The sequence below is a fragment of the Echeneis naucrates genome, chromosome 8 (assembly GCF_900963305.1).
Source record: "Echeneis naucrates chromosome 8, fEcheNa1.1, whole genome shotgun sequence".
Lineage (NCBI taxonomy): Eukaryota > Metazoa > Chordata > Actinopteri > Carangiformes > Echeneidae > Echeneis > Echeneis naucrates.
The window spans coordinates 13145579-13163458 of NC_042518.1; the positions used below are offsets into that span (position 1 = coordinate 13145579).

Sequence of the window (17880 nt, forward strand, 5' to 3'; positions counted from 1 at the left end):
GTTGGTTTGTACATGTACATGTTTATACTTTTATGTCACATAATGCCTGTGATCATAAACTGATCTACTAGTTAAGTGGTGACCATGGCCTGATAAAGGATGAAGCCTACTGCCAGGTGATGAAGCAAGTCACTGCCAACACCAGCTCCAAATCGTAAGACTCTTCTACGTGTTACATCTAGAGCAGACTGATTCTGAAGACGTAATCGAGACAAGCTGCTCCTGGAGAGGCTGTAAAGTGTTGTTATGCATGTGTATTTTGTGTAGTGATAGTTGTCAAAGAGGATGGAGGCTGCTGTACATCCTGACAGCTTTTCACCGCTGCTCTGATGTCATGAAGCCATTTCTTTTGAAGTTTCTGCAGGATGCGTGCGCCAGCCCTGGGGTGCAGTACCAAGGTAGGCAAACCTCCATTCATCAACAAGCTGACACGCCAGTGATTTAAAGTGCTGACTGGCTGTTGTTCTGACTTTGCAGGTATTGCCAAGGCATGTGAGCAGAATCTGAGGAGGACTTTCCAATATGGTGGACGCGTACAGTATCCCAACAGCATGGAGCTCAAAGCTATGCTGGTTGGTGTCTTATTCCATGCAGTGCTCTTCTCATGTTCTCATGTTGGATTGATCATTTGTTTAAAGTGTTAAAATAAACCAAACAGGAAACCACAATCTTAAATAGCTGTTGATTCCGATGCTTCTATAACTGATATATGATAGATTAACATGTTAAATGTTGAAATGTGTGAAAAAAAAATCCCATTGTTGTTGTCAACATATTGATCAAAATTATGTAATATTGCAAAACTTGTTTCATACTAATTTATTTAGTGTTTACAATAAGCTAGGTTTGTAAATCTCATGTAATACTAATACTCTTCTACTGAAAACATCTGTCATGTTTGAATGTAACTTTGTTCAGCAGCTGCTCTCCAGCTGCACAGATGACAACATTTCAATCGGTTTGGCTGTTTGTGTGCAGGCTGGCCGGAGCTCCAAGAGGCAGCTGTTCCTGCTGCCAGGTGGCATTGAGAGGCACTTGAAAATCAAGACTTGCTCTGTGAGTGGCACACACACAATGAACAGATATTGTGTTGATTCAGAAGAGAAGCATTACATTATCGCATTGTAAACTTAGATAAAACAGAATTTGGCTGCAAGGGGACTGATTGTAACACTCAAACATAACAACCACACCTCATTTTGGATTGATTTTTTTCCACGTCAGGTAGCTTTGGACGTCATTGAGGAGCTTTGCAGTGAGATGGGGCTGCACAGGGTGGAGGCACTTGATGAATACGCCATCTTTCTGGTCACACACAGAGGTAACTTTGCAAGAAGTGATCAAGGCATTACAGAATTCATAGTAATATATGGATTACTATTTATTTCTGTTTAGGTCAGAACGTGCGTCCTCTAAACAAGCGCGAGTACATCCTGGACATTGCAACAGAGGCAGAGCCGGTGGACGCCAACTACAGTCTGTGGTTCAGAAGAGTCATATGGAGTCTGGCCCTCAAGCTAGACAATGAGCTCTATGTCACCATGCACTATAACCAGGTATAGAGCTATAATATGAAATGAAGCACAGCGGTTAACCCACATCACTGTCAGTGTCACAGTTTTAGAGCCATTCCCACACGCAGCATACAGGCAGATATTACCTCTATAATTCACTATTGCAATATGCCATTCCACTTTCCCCTCCCATGTTTCAACTGGAAAATGATGCCTTTGTTGAAATATGTAATTGAACATGCCTGTGTGGTTTGTAGTCGAATGTTGCAGACTATAACAGTCATTACAAGACAGACAAAACAATGTTGACGGTGTCTCTCTCCAAGGTGTTGCCAGACTACCTGAAGGCCTTGCTGAGTGTTGTTCCTCAGGGTAAGGCCAGTGAACAGCATCTGCAGCAGATCGCCAGACTGGCTGCCCTCCAGCACCGTGCCAAGGACAGCATCTACCTGCCCACCCTGTAAATATACAAGTAGCCTACTCAGCTCATTCAGCACATTAATTCGTTTGCATGATTGCAAAAACATTCTTTCTCTCTGTTCTTTCTAGCAGTGTGAGTGTGAAATAGCTGGACGTAATATACATAGGTGCACAAATCAGCACTCTGCTAACACAGAAAGCACCGGCTAACACAAATGTGCATACCATTGATTGGCTGCCTCTCACATATCCCTGGATTGCTCTTTGTGCATTTGTGCGTGTGTTTTAACAGTCGTGAGGTGCAGGAGTGTGTCCCCCCGCAGTTTTACAGCAAACAAGGTTCACAGCATTGGCTGAACATGACAACTCAACACATGCAGCAGGTTCAGCCCTTAAACCCACACCAGGCACGTGCACAGTTCCTTGGTATGTCTACTACCCATATTTGTACACACTTCTCTGAAACCAGTAATATTAGAATATTACTATTACTAATAATATTACTAAGCCTAACTCATAATTTAATATATAAGTGTGACAGCCGCCATAGATGCTTCTAGTATTAATCAGTTTTGCATAATTAACAGAGTGGCCAATTATATATTCTTTCTTATATGTTGTGGAATTAACATATTTGCATAAAAACAGTTCAAAAAACACAACCTTCAATGTCAAATATTTGTTTGTGTGGTAGATAGAAATGCTATACAGAAGACCTACTTCATATGCTTTATTTGGAAGTTATTAAACTATTTAACTGAAATCACAATTGATGCCTTTTGGGTTGTTTTTGCCAAGGTCTGGTCAGTGCCTTCCCCATGTTCGGCTCTTCGTTCTTCTACATCCAGAGTTCAAGCTCTGCATCCATCCATGCTCCATGCATTCTGGCGGTTAATCTGAACGGACTGCACTTTCTTAATAAGGATACTCATGTATGTTACAGATTCACAATCACATGTGCAGATTATCCTCTCAAGGAAAAATCCAATCTGTGGAAGGTTGCCTGATTTATATTCCAGGAGCAGCTGTCAAAATGTGGTAGTGAGCTATTTAAGTAATTGAATTTGACGCAGCCCAGGGGCTTATTTGACTTTAGGTTCATTGATACAGGCTAAAAACCAAGGACAGCAACAATTTAATTATTTCACAACCTGGTATTTAGCGCCCTCTACTGGTTTTGCCCTTTCATGTGTCTGATTTCACTTGAACCCACAAACCACACATAGCAGGAATTATAACCCGGACGTGTTTTGACTCTGAAAAGCTGTCAGGACAGTATGTGCAGTTTTGCAATGTCTATTTGTTTACACACTTATAAACATATTTTGTGTTTTGTGTGTGATCAGGAGGCCATGGTTCGTTTCCCTCTGAAGGAGGTCCAGTCAACTCGCACCCAGAGACCAACCTCAGGCTCTAGTTACCCGTATGTGGAGATCATGATAGGTGATCTGCTCAACCAGCGTATCACCCAGCTACAGCTAGAGCAGGTATGTGAGAGGATAAGACTCAATGGAATGAAATTGAAGAATTATAGGTTTATCCAAGAGAATTAGTTAGAAACTTGGTAAAAATATTTATGTCTTATCTGAACTGGCATTGTGTTTCTATATTTTTGTGTATGTCTGTTTTCCAGGGCCTGGAGCTATGCCGAGTCATAGCCATGCACATGGAGAACATGTTGTCAGTCAGAGAAAAGAGACTCACTCTACCACCCAGTGAAATCACACTGCTATAGCACGAACACACACACACGTATTGCATTATATGCCTCATTAAAGCACTCTATCTACCTCTGTTGTAAATATAGAATATTTAGAAATTTAGAGATAATATTTCTATATGTGATGATGTCATTTTTGTTGTCATTTTTATTTTTAAGAATCTGCCGATTAATTTTCTCACCTAATTTCATTTATATTAATTACATATTGTTAGCTTGTATAGTCCAACAAGCGGTCCAAGACAAAGATACATTACGATTGCTGCCTGAAAGGAGAAAGAACACCAGCAAATATATCAATTTAAGAAGCTGGAATGAATCACTTAAATCATATCAAATATTTGAGTTGCCGCTGATTAATTTGTTTGAGTGATATGCTCTAGATATTTATAGCTCACTCATCTTTCTGTACAGTGACCTGTTTTCAGACAGACAATTAGCAAAATTAATGTTTCTGTATATTATGCAGTTTAAGACGTTGAAAGAGAGATAAAATCATCATTCAAATTTTTCGACAGTTTTAGCCAAAGCTCCTAGAACTCTAATCTGCCATGGCTGCTTCAAAGGGCTGAGATTACAATGGGCAAGGCCCCTGTAATTAACTTGAATTTCCCCACTTCAGAGGAATAGTATGATTTCATTACCCTTGATCCTTTGGCAACTCTGAATTGAAATAGTTGTGGTCTTATACTAAACAAGATTAAAATCCCTGCATTGGTTCTAGTTTGCTCTGCACAAAAAAAAAAGGGGGAAACTTTAGCATCAGTGGATGCCTGTGATTTGGCAACACAACATTTATTAGGTTTGTACAACATTGTGGAAAATTCTTTATGAACCTACGACAATTTAGAATTTTTTTTAATTACCTTAATTTAATTATGCAGACACCCTTATTGGCCCCTTCACATGAAGACTTTGCACTAAGAAAAAATATTTACAATATTGGGTATGTTTTACAATGTATATATATACATTTTGTCAATAGTTGATGTACATAACTAATGAAGATATTAAAATGTACTTTAAAGTTTGTAACATAAAGTACGCTGGAGAATTTGATTTATTAAAAAACCCCACATATATAAACATTTACACTTTGAGTGATAAATAATATCCGAAAGTGACGCATGTCCCAGCCAAAGTTTAGCATCATCACAAAAACTCTAAGAGAAAATAGAATCGTAAATACTAAGAAATAGTCAGCACTTTACAGTGAATTAGTGAATTAGCTTTGCATTTATTAACTGTGACGCTTTCATTTGGCGAGACAGACGTCCCGTTTGTCGCCTCTCATCGACGTCTATATTGGACGTCCGTAGCCGGCGTATCCCGTGCCCCAAACCGAGCACCTCCTTCCGGAGCGCCGGGCCGCGGGGGCGTTTCTGTGTGAATTACTCGCAGATTTCTTCGCCCTGATTGGTCGACAGTAACGGGGGACGGAGGGGAGGGGTCCCTGCTCAAACCCACCGCGACCTAAACGGCTCCTGGAGGCAGAGGAGGGAGGAGAGCAGCAGCCGCCCAGCTCTCAGCCTGCATGGGCTAGTCCGTTAGCTAGCCTAGCATCGTCCTCTTCTGCCGCCGAGAGCCCCGGGCTGTTATCCCCGTCTTTTCCTCTCCGTTCCCCCCCTCCCCCCTACCCCTCCCTCCCTCCCGCCCCGCCGGGTCCTGCCTAACCCCCCCGGCCGGCTTCCAATATGATGAAGTTTCGGTTCCGTCGGCAGGGCACCGACCCGCAGAGAGAGAAGATAAAACAGGAGCTCTTCGCCTTCAACAAGGTAAAGTAACTGGACAAGAGGAGAGGAAGGTGGTGGGAGGGGGGGGTCCTCTCTCCCCCCTCCGCTGCTCCCCCTCTGAGCTAAAAACGAAACCGTTTTCTCTGTGAAAACCGGAGCGGATGGGGAGTTTAGCACCGTGCAGCTCATTTCCAGCTACAGACACAAACTAGCTGTTCATCAGTCTCAGTGCTGCACCGGGACTGTGTGTGTGTGTGTGTGTGTGTGTGTGTGTGTGTGCGCGCGCGCGCATGCACGAAGCTCAGATGTTAATTGGCGTGGTAACTGGCCTTCAACCAAACGAGGCCCGAGTTCAAAGTGAATGAGGGAAACTTCTCTCTGCAAAGCTGGCGTTACTGTAATTAATCACCAGCAGCTGATTATGCCAGTCCATGGATCATCAGGCTCCAGATTAACGAGATCAGTTTAAATAGTGTTGCAGCAGTCTGATGCTTCATGTGTTTGGTTTGGCTGACCCCTTCTTCAGATATTGAGCAAGACTGCTGTCGGTGGCGTGACAGTTTTAACTCTTCTGGGACTTTTACAGAGGCTGCCTCAACACTTGAGCATCAGCAGGCACAGGTAGTCTGCCTTCTGCCCTGCTGTGGCGCCCAGGCCTCTTTTTGTTTCAGTTTTTGAGGCTCTGAGGGTGAAACCACTAGCTTCAGATTCCTTACAACTAAACTCTGGCATCACATTCTCATGGACATAAACCAGTGCATATACAGTAGATGTCAGCTTTCTGAAACTTGGAATTAACATGAATATTGACGTTCACCCTGGAAAGTGCGGACAATAAGAGTTCCTGGCCTGAATAACTTTCTGATTCACTTTTAAGGAAGCTGTATGTTCTCTAGAGATGGAATTTAGTTCAATTTTATTTTGCATACTGATCTTTTCCTATACATTTTAGGATTCTTGATCAGTTTTCTGTGTAGGCCTTCACAGTTTTTGAGCATTGGTGCAACTGGGGCCTGAAAAGCTGTACCACCATTGTCTAAAGGGGATGAAATGAGGGATTAACCCTTGGTAACAGATATGCTGTTCATTTGTGAAGTAATGACAAACATGTGGCATTGCTTGAATTTAAAACCATGTTGCACAGAAAGCTGTTTCATCACATTGCAGGAACTTTCATCCTTCCTTGATAGGGCCATCTCATGAATATGTCAGATATTTCAACAACTGCATTTGCCATCTTTCATTGTGAAAATTAAGTCTCTATGGACCAAGAAGTCTTAAAGGTTCTCACTCATTCAGGTCTGAGAAAGTTGAATTTGGGGTAACTAGATTTAGTCATAGATTCTTGAGGATGTTTCACCTCATCCATGAGGCTCTTTCAGCCTTTTGACCATTCTGACCTCTGCAGCTTTGACACAATGCACAGCTGATATACATGAAACAATAAGCTTTAACTATCCCGATTCCACTGGTTAAATTTGGAACTTGTTTGTTAACTAAAACCACTTTTTGATTTCCACACCTCACTTTGATACTGTTGCTGAACTATTGCAAGCCTAAAAATAGGTTACAGCATGATTTTGGGAATGTATTGGTAAGTGCGCATGTCAAATATGAGCTACAGCAATCTTTTCAGAGATCTGAATCTCAGCCAAACACAACACCACAACGTGCACCATGTTAAGTTGTGCCCTGTGATGGCCTTGAGGCCACTGTCTGCACACTATGTCACTCAAAAAGTAGAGCAGAGTGTTCCAGAGAGCAGTGCTGTTCAACCTTTTTGATGTTGAAAGTCGTAGGTCATCACAGACAGTGGGTGAAAAATATACGCAGGTGCATGATTGAGTTCCCGGTATGACTACAAGAATTCTGAATTATAAATTAAGACTTGTAATAGACTGTTGTTTTTGTGGTGCGGTGGTTCACGGCTGGAATCTTTATAAACTTATAAAAAGTACATCCTTTTAACTCAGCACACAAACTAATTGAACATACAATGCCTTTGAAATACTGTGGTTAATATTAGTCGTAGTTTTCTCAGCTTGCTGTGACTCAGCTCAGGGTCTCCCAATACCCTTGATCACTTATGAGATGTTTCTACACCAGGATTGAAATCATTTGTGTCTGAAAAGTCACAAAAATTGACATCTTCAGCTTGTGTATATTTTAAAATGACAATCAGAAAGGTAACAGAAATGGCTACCTGGAGGCTTTTGACAGTATGTGTGTGGGGGTGGACATTTTTCATCACATCCCCACCTTAACAGAGTGCATTTAGGTTTGAAGAATGGTGCATAATGTGTAAAAGTCCATTAACAGTTTATTGCTCTCTGACAACACACACAAATTTCAAGGTTTGGCACAAGCTGCACTATCGCAGAGGTGGTCTTTAAATGAAAGTGTTTCTTTGATGTGACTGTGTTTGCCTTAGTATGGACTTGTGTAATAAGGTCGGTTCTTTAGAAAGACGAAGTTGAGGTTAATGTTTTACTTCACGGCAGAGTGGCCAAGTACATTTCAGATTTGCCGGTCACCAAATCTGCTCAGTGTTTCTTTACCTTTGCCACAAAATGTTTGTCCCCTTGATCTCTTTAAGAAAGCTTTAGGTTTCTATGTATGACTTCTCTATATTGTTTCAGTTTTGCTTTTTTTTTGTTTTTTTTTTGTTTTTTTTCCACTGTAGAGCTAAATGCTTTGCCAGCTGTCTTGTCAGATGGGCAGAAATAAAAAGTTGCACATTTATTTTCATCTTATTTAACAAGGTCTACGGGGCACTAGAATAAAGCATTGCTGTTGTCATTAGTCTTTTTTAAGAAATTTACTCGAGCTTTATGAAGGGTGGCCTCCCTTTTGGCCGCCTCACTGATTACACACAGCCTGACAGGTTGAGACAAAGAGGGGTGGATCAAGGGAAATGTCAGAAAAATGAACTTTTTTTTTTTTTCTTTCCAGGTGTCATCTCTTTATCACTCACCTGTTTGTCTGCCTCTCTCTCTCCCATAGACGGTGGAGCATGGGTTTCCACATCAGCCCAGTGCTTTGGCCTTTGACCCCAAGCTGCAACTCATGGCCATTGGCACAAAATCAGGAGCCATCAAAGTGTATCCTTTGTTATCAGGGAACTCTTGCATTTGACTGATCTTAATCACATTTAATTAAAACTGAGCACTGCAGTAACAACATGGGTCCGACTGCAAGACACAGAACTTGGCCAACTGCTACTTGCAAGTCAGAAACGATCTAAGCATCCCTCTGAGTGGTGGCTGATGGAGAACAGAAACAGTTTTTCTTCTGTTGTTGTCATTTTTAATTTTTTAAACTTCTGCTCTGTTAATCTCTACCTCAGTTCTACAGTACAGCTGCTGCGCTTTCTACTGGTGTAGTTTTGTAACAGTTTCATCCATCTGCCATACTCTGTTAATTTCACTATCTTGAGTGATTTCGTTTCTTGCACATGCTGGAGAATGAGACCCACAGCGTTGTGATCATTCTGATTCCAAAAAGCACAACTGTGCTTTGAAGGCTAATTGAGCGATAAGGTGGATTCCACATGTACTGTTTTCTTACATTGCTTTTGGGTTTTTCTTGCTCAAAGTGCTCCATGAGTGTTGAGGAAAAACTGATCTGCTGTATCTGCAGCAGAGCTGTTTATATAACAGTTCAGTAGAGCAGTGTGTTGCTGTGTGTGCTGTCTGTCTCCAGGGGAAGTTGCACTGTCTGCACCACTGAAGTGAGGAGGACTGATCTGTCTTTCCTGATTAAACTGACAATACATAACTTGCTATTCATAAAAATAATTTTTGTATTTTCATAGTTGCTACTGTGTTTATGATAATTTTCTAATTTACCAAATGTAAGAAAATCATGACATCTTGGAATATGGAGACATTACTAGAAAAGAGTTTGGCATGACAAGCAGCATGAGGGATCAGGTACATTATAAGTAAACCATGACTATGAAGACAAATTACAAGCACGTGCTACTCAAACAGTGTGACTGACAGAACATACTGAAGCAGTCTTTTTGCAACAAATCTTTTTAGATGCACTTAACCTTCAATGTAATCTTTGGTTAGAAGGTCTAGATAATATGGTTGAAGTGGCAGCTTGTTTACCTCTTGCGAGATGATCCTGCTGTTTCTGTTGGTGTACTGCTATACTCAGTCATTAAACCTGAGTCACTGTCACCACAACTGCCTATCACTGTAATCAAGGTGCTGTGTCTAATGTTATAATAGCCCATTGAACTGTCTGCCAAAACTATGAAAATGATGCTATGGTCCAAAAACATTGGAGGCCCAGAGAAACCATACATGCATTTTTGTAGTTTGTGGTCAGTGACACTGCAAAGTTGTGTCTGTTTGAATAAAACAGGACGAGTTAGAACACTGAGTGAGGCTCCGCTGGATATGAGCATTGGTTTGGCTTGGGATAGTATTTGCAATAATAAGCCATAATTTGGCTCCGGGTGTCACTCGTATCAAAAATTCCAGAAATTCTCATTTCTGGAGGCTCATGCACTGTCGACATGACACAACACAACTCTTATTGCTCTATGGTTACTTACTCTTTCATGATTGTAGCAATGGCTCTGGAGGAACGTTAACATCAGTCTGGCATGTTTTTGTGGCTAGGTTGCTTGGCATTGGTTTTCTAATTTTTACTGATGAAGCAAGTAAACCTCTGCTCACATCACTCTGATTCTTGGAAATGTAAAGGCGTGTAAATTCTAAAGCATACATATTCTGGTTTTGCATGCATGCTTCACATGTTCCATGCTAATCAACATGTTTTCATGTGTATAAGGCACAGCGAAGAGGCTGTCGCAGGATTTCTCAGCACAGACATGCCCATTTTTCGATCTTAATGCATGCTCACAAACTGTGTATGGTTGTTTAGCCATGTGTGTAACGATTTAACAGTGTGTGGAGGGATGGTGGTTGGTTGTGTGCAGACGCACAAGACTGGAGAATCAGCTTTCTGAGCTACAGTGTTCTCTCTCTCTCTCTCACACACACACACACACACACACACAGACAGACGCCTGCTTGGAGACGGAGAGGGAGACTGGTGGTACCAGGCACTTGGACCCTAGAGAGAGATGGCTGGAGAAACAGGAGGAGGGATGGAGATAAATAGAGGCAGTGAAGACAAGGGAGTGTTAGGGAAACGGAGGGGGAGGCTGAATACCTAGACTGCATGGTATACCTAGGAAATGGTACCACAGCCTAGTCATGCTAGCTTTTAACAAGGTCCCAGCTGCTGTTGGAATTTCTGGAAAGTCAGTGTGCATAACCCCAGGGAATATCTGCAGAGTTTATATTAAGAGTGTAACTCAGTGCAGCAGCTTGATTCACACACATCAGATCTAATGGTCTGAGTCACAAAATAATGTTTAAGGTTTTACTTATTCATTTAAAAAAAAAAAAGAAAAACATGTTCTCATGGAGTCTTCTGAAATTAGACGAAACTGGAATTACAGCAATTAATTAAACTGTTAATTGAATGAAAGCAAAAACATATTTGCTGCTTTTTTGAAAATTAAGTCATTTTTAAAGTAAAATCATCAAACATTTGATGGCTGTGGGTTTTCAAATCCTAACATCAGCCTGGCTACTTGTTATTAATAGTGATTAAGCAGTGAATTTATTAATCATGGAGATGTTTGGTAGAAATTCCCAGTGTTTCTTTCCCACCACTTACTGGACTGACTTGGATTTGACCTAGACCAGCTCGCCAGAATACCTGCAGATCCACGCACACACACACTATCCGTCTGTCTTGGCAGATATGTTGTTGAACTGTCAAAATGATGGCTGAGCTGGGCTGTTGATGGAAGCAGGAGAAAGTTTGGCCAAGTAGACATAGAATTTATTGGTTTATTGACTCAAATACAATGGATGAAATTTGCAGAGGTTTTTTTTTCTGAACTACTACTTTTCTTGGTGGCGAAATTTCTGCTCCTCTCCTCTTGTTCACATGTGCTATCTTTCAGTCTTTCACTCCAGTTTCTCACTTGTTCTTTCCCTTTCTTTTGCTCCCCGCGTGTTTATAAAGGCAGAGTCAGATTACGTCCTGAGAGTTTCTGCTTCAACCACAGAGTGGGGCTCAGCAGAGGGAAGGGGGACAATGTGGTGGTGTGGAGTGTTTTGTGTATGTTGACCAAGATCATGTGTGGGGGCGGTGGGGTGATCTTGAGGAATCTGTCTTCTGTCATGGAATGCATGTTGCGTTGCCCTGGGTTAACCCTCACCGTGTTTTTGTGTGTGTGTGCGCGCATGCACACACACAGATTGGGTGAGTAAGAGCTTTGTTGCTGACTCTAGTCTTAATAAAGGGGGCTTTTGAATTGGTTTCCAAGACAACCAGCCCAGTTGCCTGGGATGAGAAGAGCTTGCAGTCTGGATGGTTTTGAAAGTCTGCAGCTCAGTACACCAGAATTTGTTGGTAGAAATAGGTCAGTTATATGTAAAAATAAATAAATAAGTGTTTTTGTATATATTTTCATTCATTCATTCATCTTCAACTGCTTATTCGTTTCTGGGTCACGGGGATGCTGGAGCCAATCCCAGCACACACTGGGTGAGGGCAGGGTCACCAATCCATCACATATACATATAGCTAACTGTTCCTGATGGATACAGGTATGAAGTAGTATAAAATTGAGGGATATGATTTTATGTGGAGAATCCAGAACTTGCTGAATCACACTGAATCTTTATGGCCATAGATCCTGAGCATTGATGATCCAACAGCCAGAGGAACAAACTCGTCCTTCTTTTCCTCTGGATAAGAGGATTTTATTTTTGCCAACAGCTGACCCATTTAATCATGACTGTGGTCTAGCTGTTAGTTGCTATCTAATTTTGGACTTGTCTGAAATTCAAGGAAAATTTGTACAATCACAGGGAGAATCCTGCTGTTTTGCAGTGCAGTGATGCAGACTTGAACAGCAAATGAGTTTCTTGACCCGTGCCCCGAGTTGACTGTGACAGCTGCTTTGCCTTATTGTGAAGGAATCTTGAATTGTTTATCCATCCTTGAAGTCAACAGAATCTTTATAGTTGAGAGTGAAAACAGTAAATTCCCCATGTGTTTGTTGGTAACACTCATTTCCCTTTCAATTATTCTGAAGCTACAGTTTTTCATTTGTCACATAAATTTGTTTTCATGCTTAGTTGCAGAGACTAAGCTTGTATTACTATCCAATTCGTGGAATACTACAAAATACCACGTTATATAATCTACAATCTTTTCTGTTTGTTTTGAATAAATCTGTAAGTTGGTCTTTAATGGCATGGTTAGGAGCAAATCATTATGATTCATTCCTCTCACCCTTGATCTCTTCCTCCTTACTTATCCTCTCCCCCACACACTGCCTGCTAGCAACTTATTTTGCCATATAAACTATGCACTTTATTCTCTTTTTACTCACTTATATCATGTTTTTGTTTTGTTCATCTCTATTTTTATCTTCTTGTTTTTCTCCATTTGTCACTCAGTCCCCTCGCTACAGCTTGTCCCTCATTGATATTCCTGAAGAATCGCAGGACCTTTAAACCCCCCTGCCACACACACACACACTTCTCCTCCTCCTCCTCCTCTCTTCTATTTGGTTCTGTCTTACTCTGTCTCTTTGGTCTCTGCTGGCCTGTTCTTCAGTCTCACCCCCACACCTATACACACTGACAGATAAATGGACATGCTTGCCCAATTGGCAACTGGTTAAAGGGGTCTGCCTGTTGGGGTAGCGAAGGTGGGGTCTCTCCAAATTGGACAGAGCAGATAAGCTGCTGAATGAGAGAGTTGAGGGTTCCAAGAGTGGAAATAAGTGACTGGATGTTAACGGGGAAAAAAAAGTAAAATAATTATAGTGCCAATTTCTTAGACTGAGCTAAATGCTTATGTCGGCATGTTGACATGCTCTGTGTGTTTGTCAGAAGTCCCTGCTTATTGACTAAATAGTGCATTTACTGCATGTTATTAGAGTGTATTTGAATTGTAAATGAAAATATCATTGTGTGGGTGTGTGTTTGGCGAAAAAAACACAAGGGACAAAAAAAATGCATCCTAAAAGTTGAAAAATGTAATATTTACCGAATTGACCAATTTTTTTTTTTTTTTTTTTTTGTATGCTGACATCAGCAGATTAGCAACAAAGACGGTTAAGGTAAGACCGACATTAATACAGTTCATCCTGAGGAAGACATTTCACTCAGACCCCAAATTAACAGTGGCACTTAAGAAATAGTCAGGGGGATTTATCCTCATGGGAACCATGAATGTGTGAACAGAATTTGTCAACAATCTGACCAATAGTTGTTCAGATATTTCACTCTGGACAAAAGTGCAAGACTGACTGGTATTATAGTCCCTAGAGCCTCAACTTTGGTGTCTTGATCTCTGACCTTAATGTTCTTTCTTTTGTTTGTCTTACTTTCTTGTCCATGACCATACAATATACATTATACTGTGGATAAAGGTGTGCTCAGTTTTTCCTGTGTGTGATGTTATGGTTGAACACACTCTCTGAAATTGTTACAGTCATCAAAATCATTCCAATTCCTCCTCTGGGGATTGTAAATTTTGTGTGCTGTGAGGTTGGGGGAGGAGATACTCTCATTGAGTGGTACAAAAATGGGAAACTGGGAGGTAGAGAGGTACTAGTTGAAGGAGAGGATGCAAATGAGACTGGATTGTTTCTCTAGTGTGTGGGTGGAGTTGTTTGGCTTGTCTTATTGTAGACTTCCTTTTGCCAGACGTCTGAAGACTTTGTAACTATGTGTTGCTGTGTGTGTAGGGAGGAAAGGGAGTTGGACAAAATGCTTGCAGATGATTCCTCAGAAGTTTAGACTATTTCAAAGAACTCATTTAAACTTTTTTGAACTTTTTGTCTGGCCTAGATTCTGTCACTGTCTTAAAGTTCGTGTGTGTGTGTATGTGTATGTATATATATATATATATGTATATATATATATATATATATATATATATATATATATATATATATATATATATGTGTATGTGTATGTGTATGTTTATGTTGGATTTTTTTTTTTTTTTCCCCCCTGGGATTTAGCGACGCATCCTGTCTTCCTGTCCATACCTATTTTCTGTCACATTAGTGTGTATGTGTTTCGGGGTGTGCTGGCTTTGTGTCCGCATGGAGGACAATGCCTTCTGTTTGCCTGTATTCAGACCGTGAAATCGCTTTATCCTTGCTAACGCTCAGTCTCTGCATCACCGGGCAATTGCACTTGGGTGTGTGTGTGTGTGTGTGTGTGTGTGTGTGTGTGTGTGTGTGTGTGATTGTGAGTTACTGTAGGCCACCATTGTCTGCGTTTCAGGGCTGTTTGTTGAGCAATCCAGCAAATCTTTGTGTGTTATACACTCATGCAGATTGATGAATGGTTTCCTTGCACAGATCAGCACTATTACACCAGTGTATCATTCAACAGGTTGCTCAAAGATTTGTGTTTTTTTTTTTTTCAGATTTTTCGTTTCTCCTAGATTTCTTATTTTAACTTAACTAACATCCTGAATATTCACACACAGGTTGTGTAGCACTTGTGTCTCTTCATTAATTTAGGAAACCATAGATTTTACTGCTAAGAGTCAGTGATTTTAGGTCTTCACTCAGCACTTACCTAAATGCCTTTAGACCATGCTTTTATGGCCTATGTGTGAGCTGTGGAAGAGGTGTCTGAAGTTCTGGTGAAGCATTCTAGGAGTGTACAGCTGATACTGTCTATGTTTTTTTTTTTTTTTTTTTTTTTGGTCTCATATCTATACATGGACGTATCATTTGGTTGATATGACAGCTAGTGGCTGTATTGTGGTGAAATATAGTACAGGCCACCAAGCACACCTCTTTGGCTCAAAGAACTGCTGTGCTTTGTACAGACTGACCGAGCTGCTACTATGGCTTGAGCTATACCACCAAGTTCATCTGTATCTTCAGTAAACTTAATAAACATTTTTTTTTGGGGTGGTAACATGGACAAAGGTGATACATTTATTATCTGGCCACAAGTATAGAGGACCTGGAATATTGGCCAATGAGCAGATGGGGAGGGAGCTTAAATCAGAGTAGACACACACAAACACATACAGAACCATCCCTAGTGGGGGGTAATGACATCACCACCGGGAATCCCTCCACCAGCTGTCCTCTGACATCACCAGGACCAGGAAGTAAGTGTGTGTGGGTGTGGGTCTGTGTGCCATCTGTGAAACATGTGCCACATTTGAGCTTTTAGTCCTTGTCCATATCATGCACATTTAGTCATCCCTTTTAAGGCTATACAGTGGTTTTCTTGACTCAGACATATTTATCTGGGGATGGCAAAGTCTAAAATCAGAGATGGTTCATGACTTGGTTTTTGTCAAAGGTGCTACAGACCAGTTCAGTGTCAAGGCTCTGACACCTTCTTAAATAGTTAGTTTAATTAGTGGTAATATTTATTTTGACACATGCTGGCAGCACCCCCCCCACCCCCGCCTTTTTTTTTTTTTTGCACAGCCACCTTAAATTTGAGGGCACTGCTATATAGATGTGTGATGAATGCACTGTGGTCATCATTACATAACTGAGATACAGGCACAAAACAAAGCTGTTTTCATCTGTTTTCTGTCCTTCTGGTCTGCTCTGCTCTGCTATAGATCTTCCCTGCCACTCTTTTTTTGGGGGGTGGGGGGTGGGGGGGTTTAGTTACATGTTCCTCTTACTTGTTAAGTTTTGGAGGTGCAACTAAGAGTATTCTTGCATTAAGATTGAGCAAAAGTTGTTGTTTTCTTATATCTTTGCAGTCTTTATACAAAGCTAAGCTGATGAGCTATTGGCTGGAGCTGTGGCATCATTTTCTAATCCTCATCCAACTTTCAGTAAGAAAAGAAATAATACACACTTTCAAAATGTCAAACTATTCCTTTCAGGGAGTAACACACTGGACATACTTTGGCTTGTCTCTCATTTATCTGTCCTGGTCTCTATACTCCTCCCATTATTTGGACTGGTGGTTGATGACCAAGGAGTGAATGTTCCTGTCACACCTCCACTTCAGCTGTCTGAGGCATGTGTTACTGCAAGAATAAAACCCAGGGACAGGAAGTGACAACACTGAAGGAATGCTGTTAAAATACTCAGCCAGGCCTCCAGGTGATGAGGACAAGAGGTAATTAAGAGGGATATAAGATGAGGAGGAGAAGAAAGGTTAAATTAAAAGTGGGGAATCTTTGTGAAAGAATATCACAGGTATCTTCACGATTTCCTGTCTATAACTAATTAGACCAACGATAAGAGGATGGTGGATCCAGAGAAACTTAATCCTGAGCATGCTGTTAATAAAAAAAGAAAAAGCCTATGTTGATCAAGTGAAAACGTAAATAAAATTAAGATTTATAGAATTAAGATTTTTTACAGCTAAAACTAGGTATAATTAAGACAATATTGGTAGAAATGGAGAAGACCAACCCTTATACAAAAGTTGCATACAAACATGAGGACTCTTAGATGATTTCTTCTTATTTTCTGCATTTTTAATCCACATTCCTACAGGCTTATTAAAGCAGTGTGCTCAAGTGTGTCTCTATTGCTCACAAGTGTGTGTCTGTGTGTGTAGCTGGCGGGTGTGTACTAATTCACAGTTTAGTTCAATTTAGCCTAGTTCTGTGCATGGCGTCATGGTTTTTGAAAGTAGTCTTTCTTTTTATCAGCTCAGCTTCATTTACTGGGCCAACAAAGGAAGAGCTCTGTGAAGATTGCTGTTGATTATACCCACTCAAACATACAGAGCGGTGGTTTTCAGCATCTGCGTCATCTGGTGTTGGTAATTGCTATGAGCTTTGTTATAGTGGTCTGATTTCTCCCCTGCTATTACACCTAACCAGTATATTTGCACTGGTTTTACAGCTCAGAATTACCAGTTTTATCTGTCTCATTGACTTGAGCTCTGTCTTCCCAGTTACACATTTTAATTATGTATCAAAGGAAAAAGCTTCCTTAAAATGTGTGTGCGAGCGCGTGTGCACATTATGGACAGTTTGTGCCTGCCTGAAGGCGTCAGAGGAATATAGTGGGTGTATACGATGACCTTCCACAATACTAAAAATGATTTGGCGCTTCTTGACTGAAATGTCTTTTCTTACCGGTAATGCATATTTGTAAACCATTTTGAGAGTCTGTTTTGGGCTGCAGCTGTGAGCGTTACAAGGACTTGGGCAGGAAGAGAGAGAGAGAAGACAAATCTGCAAACTAGTCTGATGCTTTGTGCCTGCTGGATTTTTACCAGTGAGAAAGCAAACAGTGTTGCGGTGGAGCTGATTGACAGATTTACATTTTTATTTATTTTGAATGAATATTTTATTTTATTTTTTTTGTTTGTTTTGTTCATGGTGGTATTTTTATATTATAGTCCCAGCCATGCTATATTATCAGCTCTGAATTCAGTGAGATGTATGGACATCTAGTCTTATCAATGTACACAGTTTGCTA

The 17880-nt window shown here is 40.8% G+C and overlaps 2 protein-coding genes across 2 annotated transcripts in view; both read left to right on the plus strand.

Moving 5' to 3' along the window:
- Positions 1-4685, plus strand: part of myo15aa (myosin XVAa) — a 30719-nt gene extending 26034 nt beyond the window's left edge. Inside the window, exons 52-62 of the mRNA XM_029508066.1 lie at positions 72-154; positions 268-398; positions 478-572; positions 979-1056; positions 1225-1321; positions 1396-1556; positions 1841-1974; positions 2227-2360; positions 2733-2866; positions 3281-3421; positions 3568-4685. Coding sequence (XP_029363926.1) covers positions 72-154; positions 268-398; positions 478-572; positions 979-1056; positions 1225-1321; positions 1396-1556; positions 1841-1974; positions 2227-2360; positions 2733-2866; positions 3281-3421; positions 3568-3669 — 1290 coding nt within the window. The 3' untranslated portion in view covers positions 3670-4685. The remainder of the gene's footprint in view (positions 1-71; positions 155-267; positions 399-477; positions 573-978; positions 1057-1224; positions 1322-1395; positions 1557-1840; positions 1975-2226; positions 2361-2732; positions 2867-3280; positions 3422-3567) is intronic.
- Positions 4686-5137: 452 nt separating this feature from the next.
- llgl1 (LLGL scribble cell polarity complex component 1) overlaps positions 5138-17880 on the plus strand; it is a 30680-nt gene continuing 17937 nt past the window's right edge. Inside the window, exons 1-2 of the mRNA XM_029507800.1 lie at positions 5138-5429; positions 8391-8488. Coding sequence (XP_029363660.1) covers positions 5349-5429; positions 8391-8488 — 179 coding nt within the window. The 5' untranslated portion in view covers positions 5138-5348. The remainder of the gene's footprint in view (positions 5430-8390; positions 8489-17880) is intronic.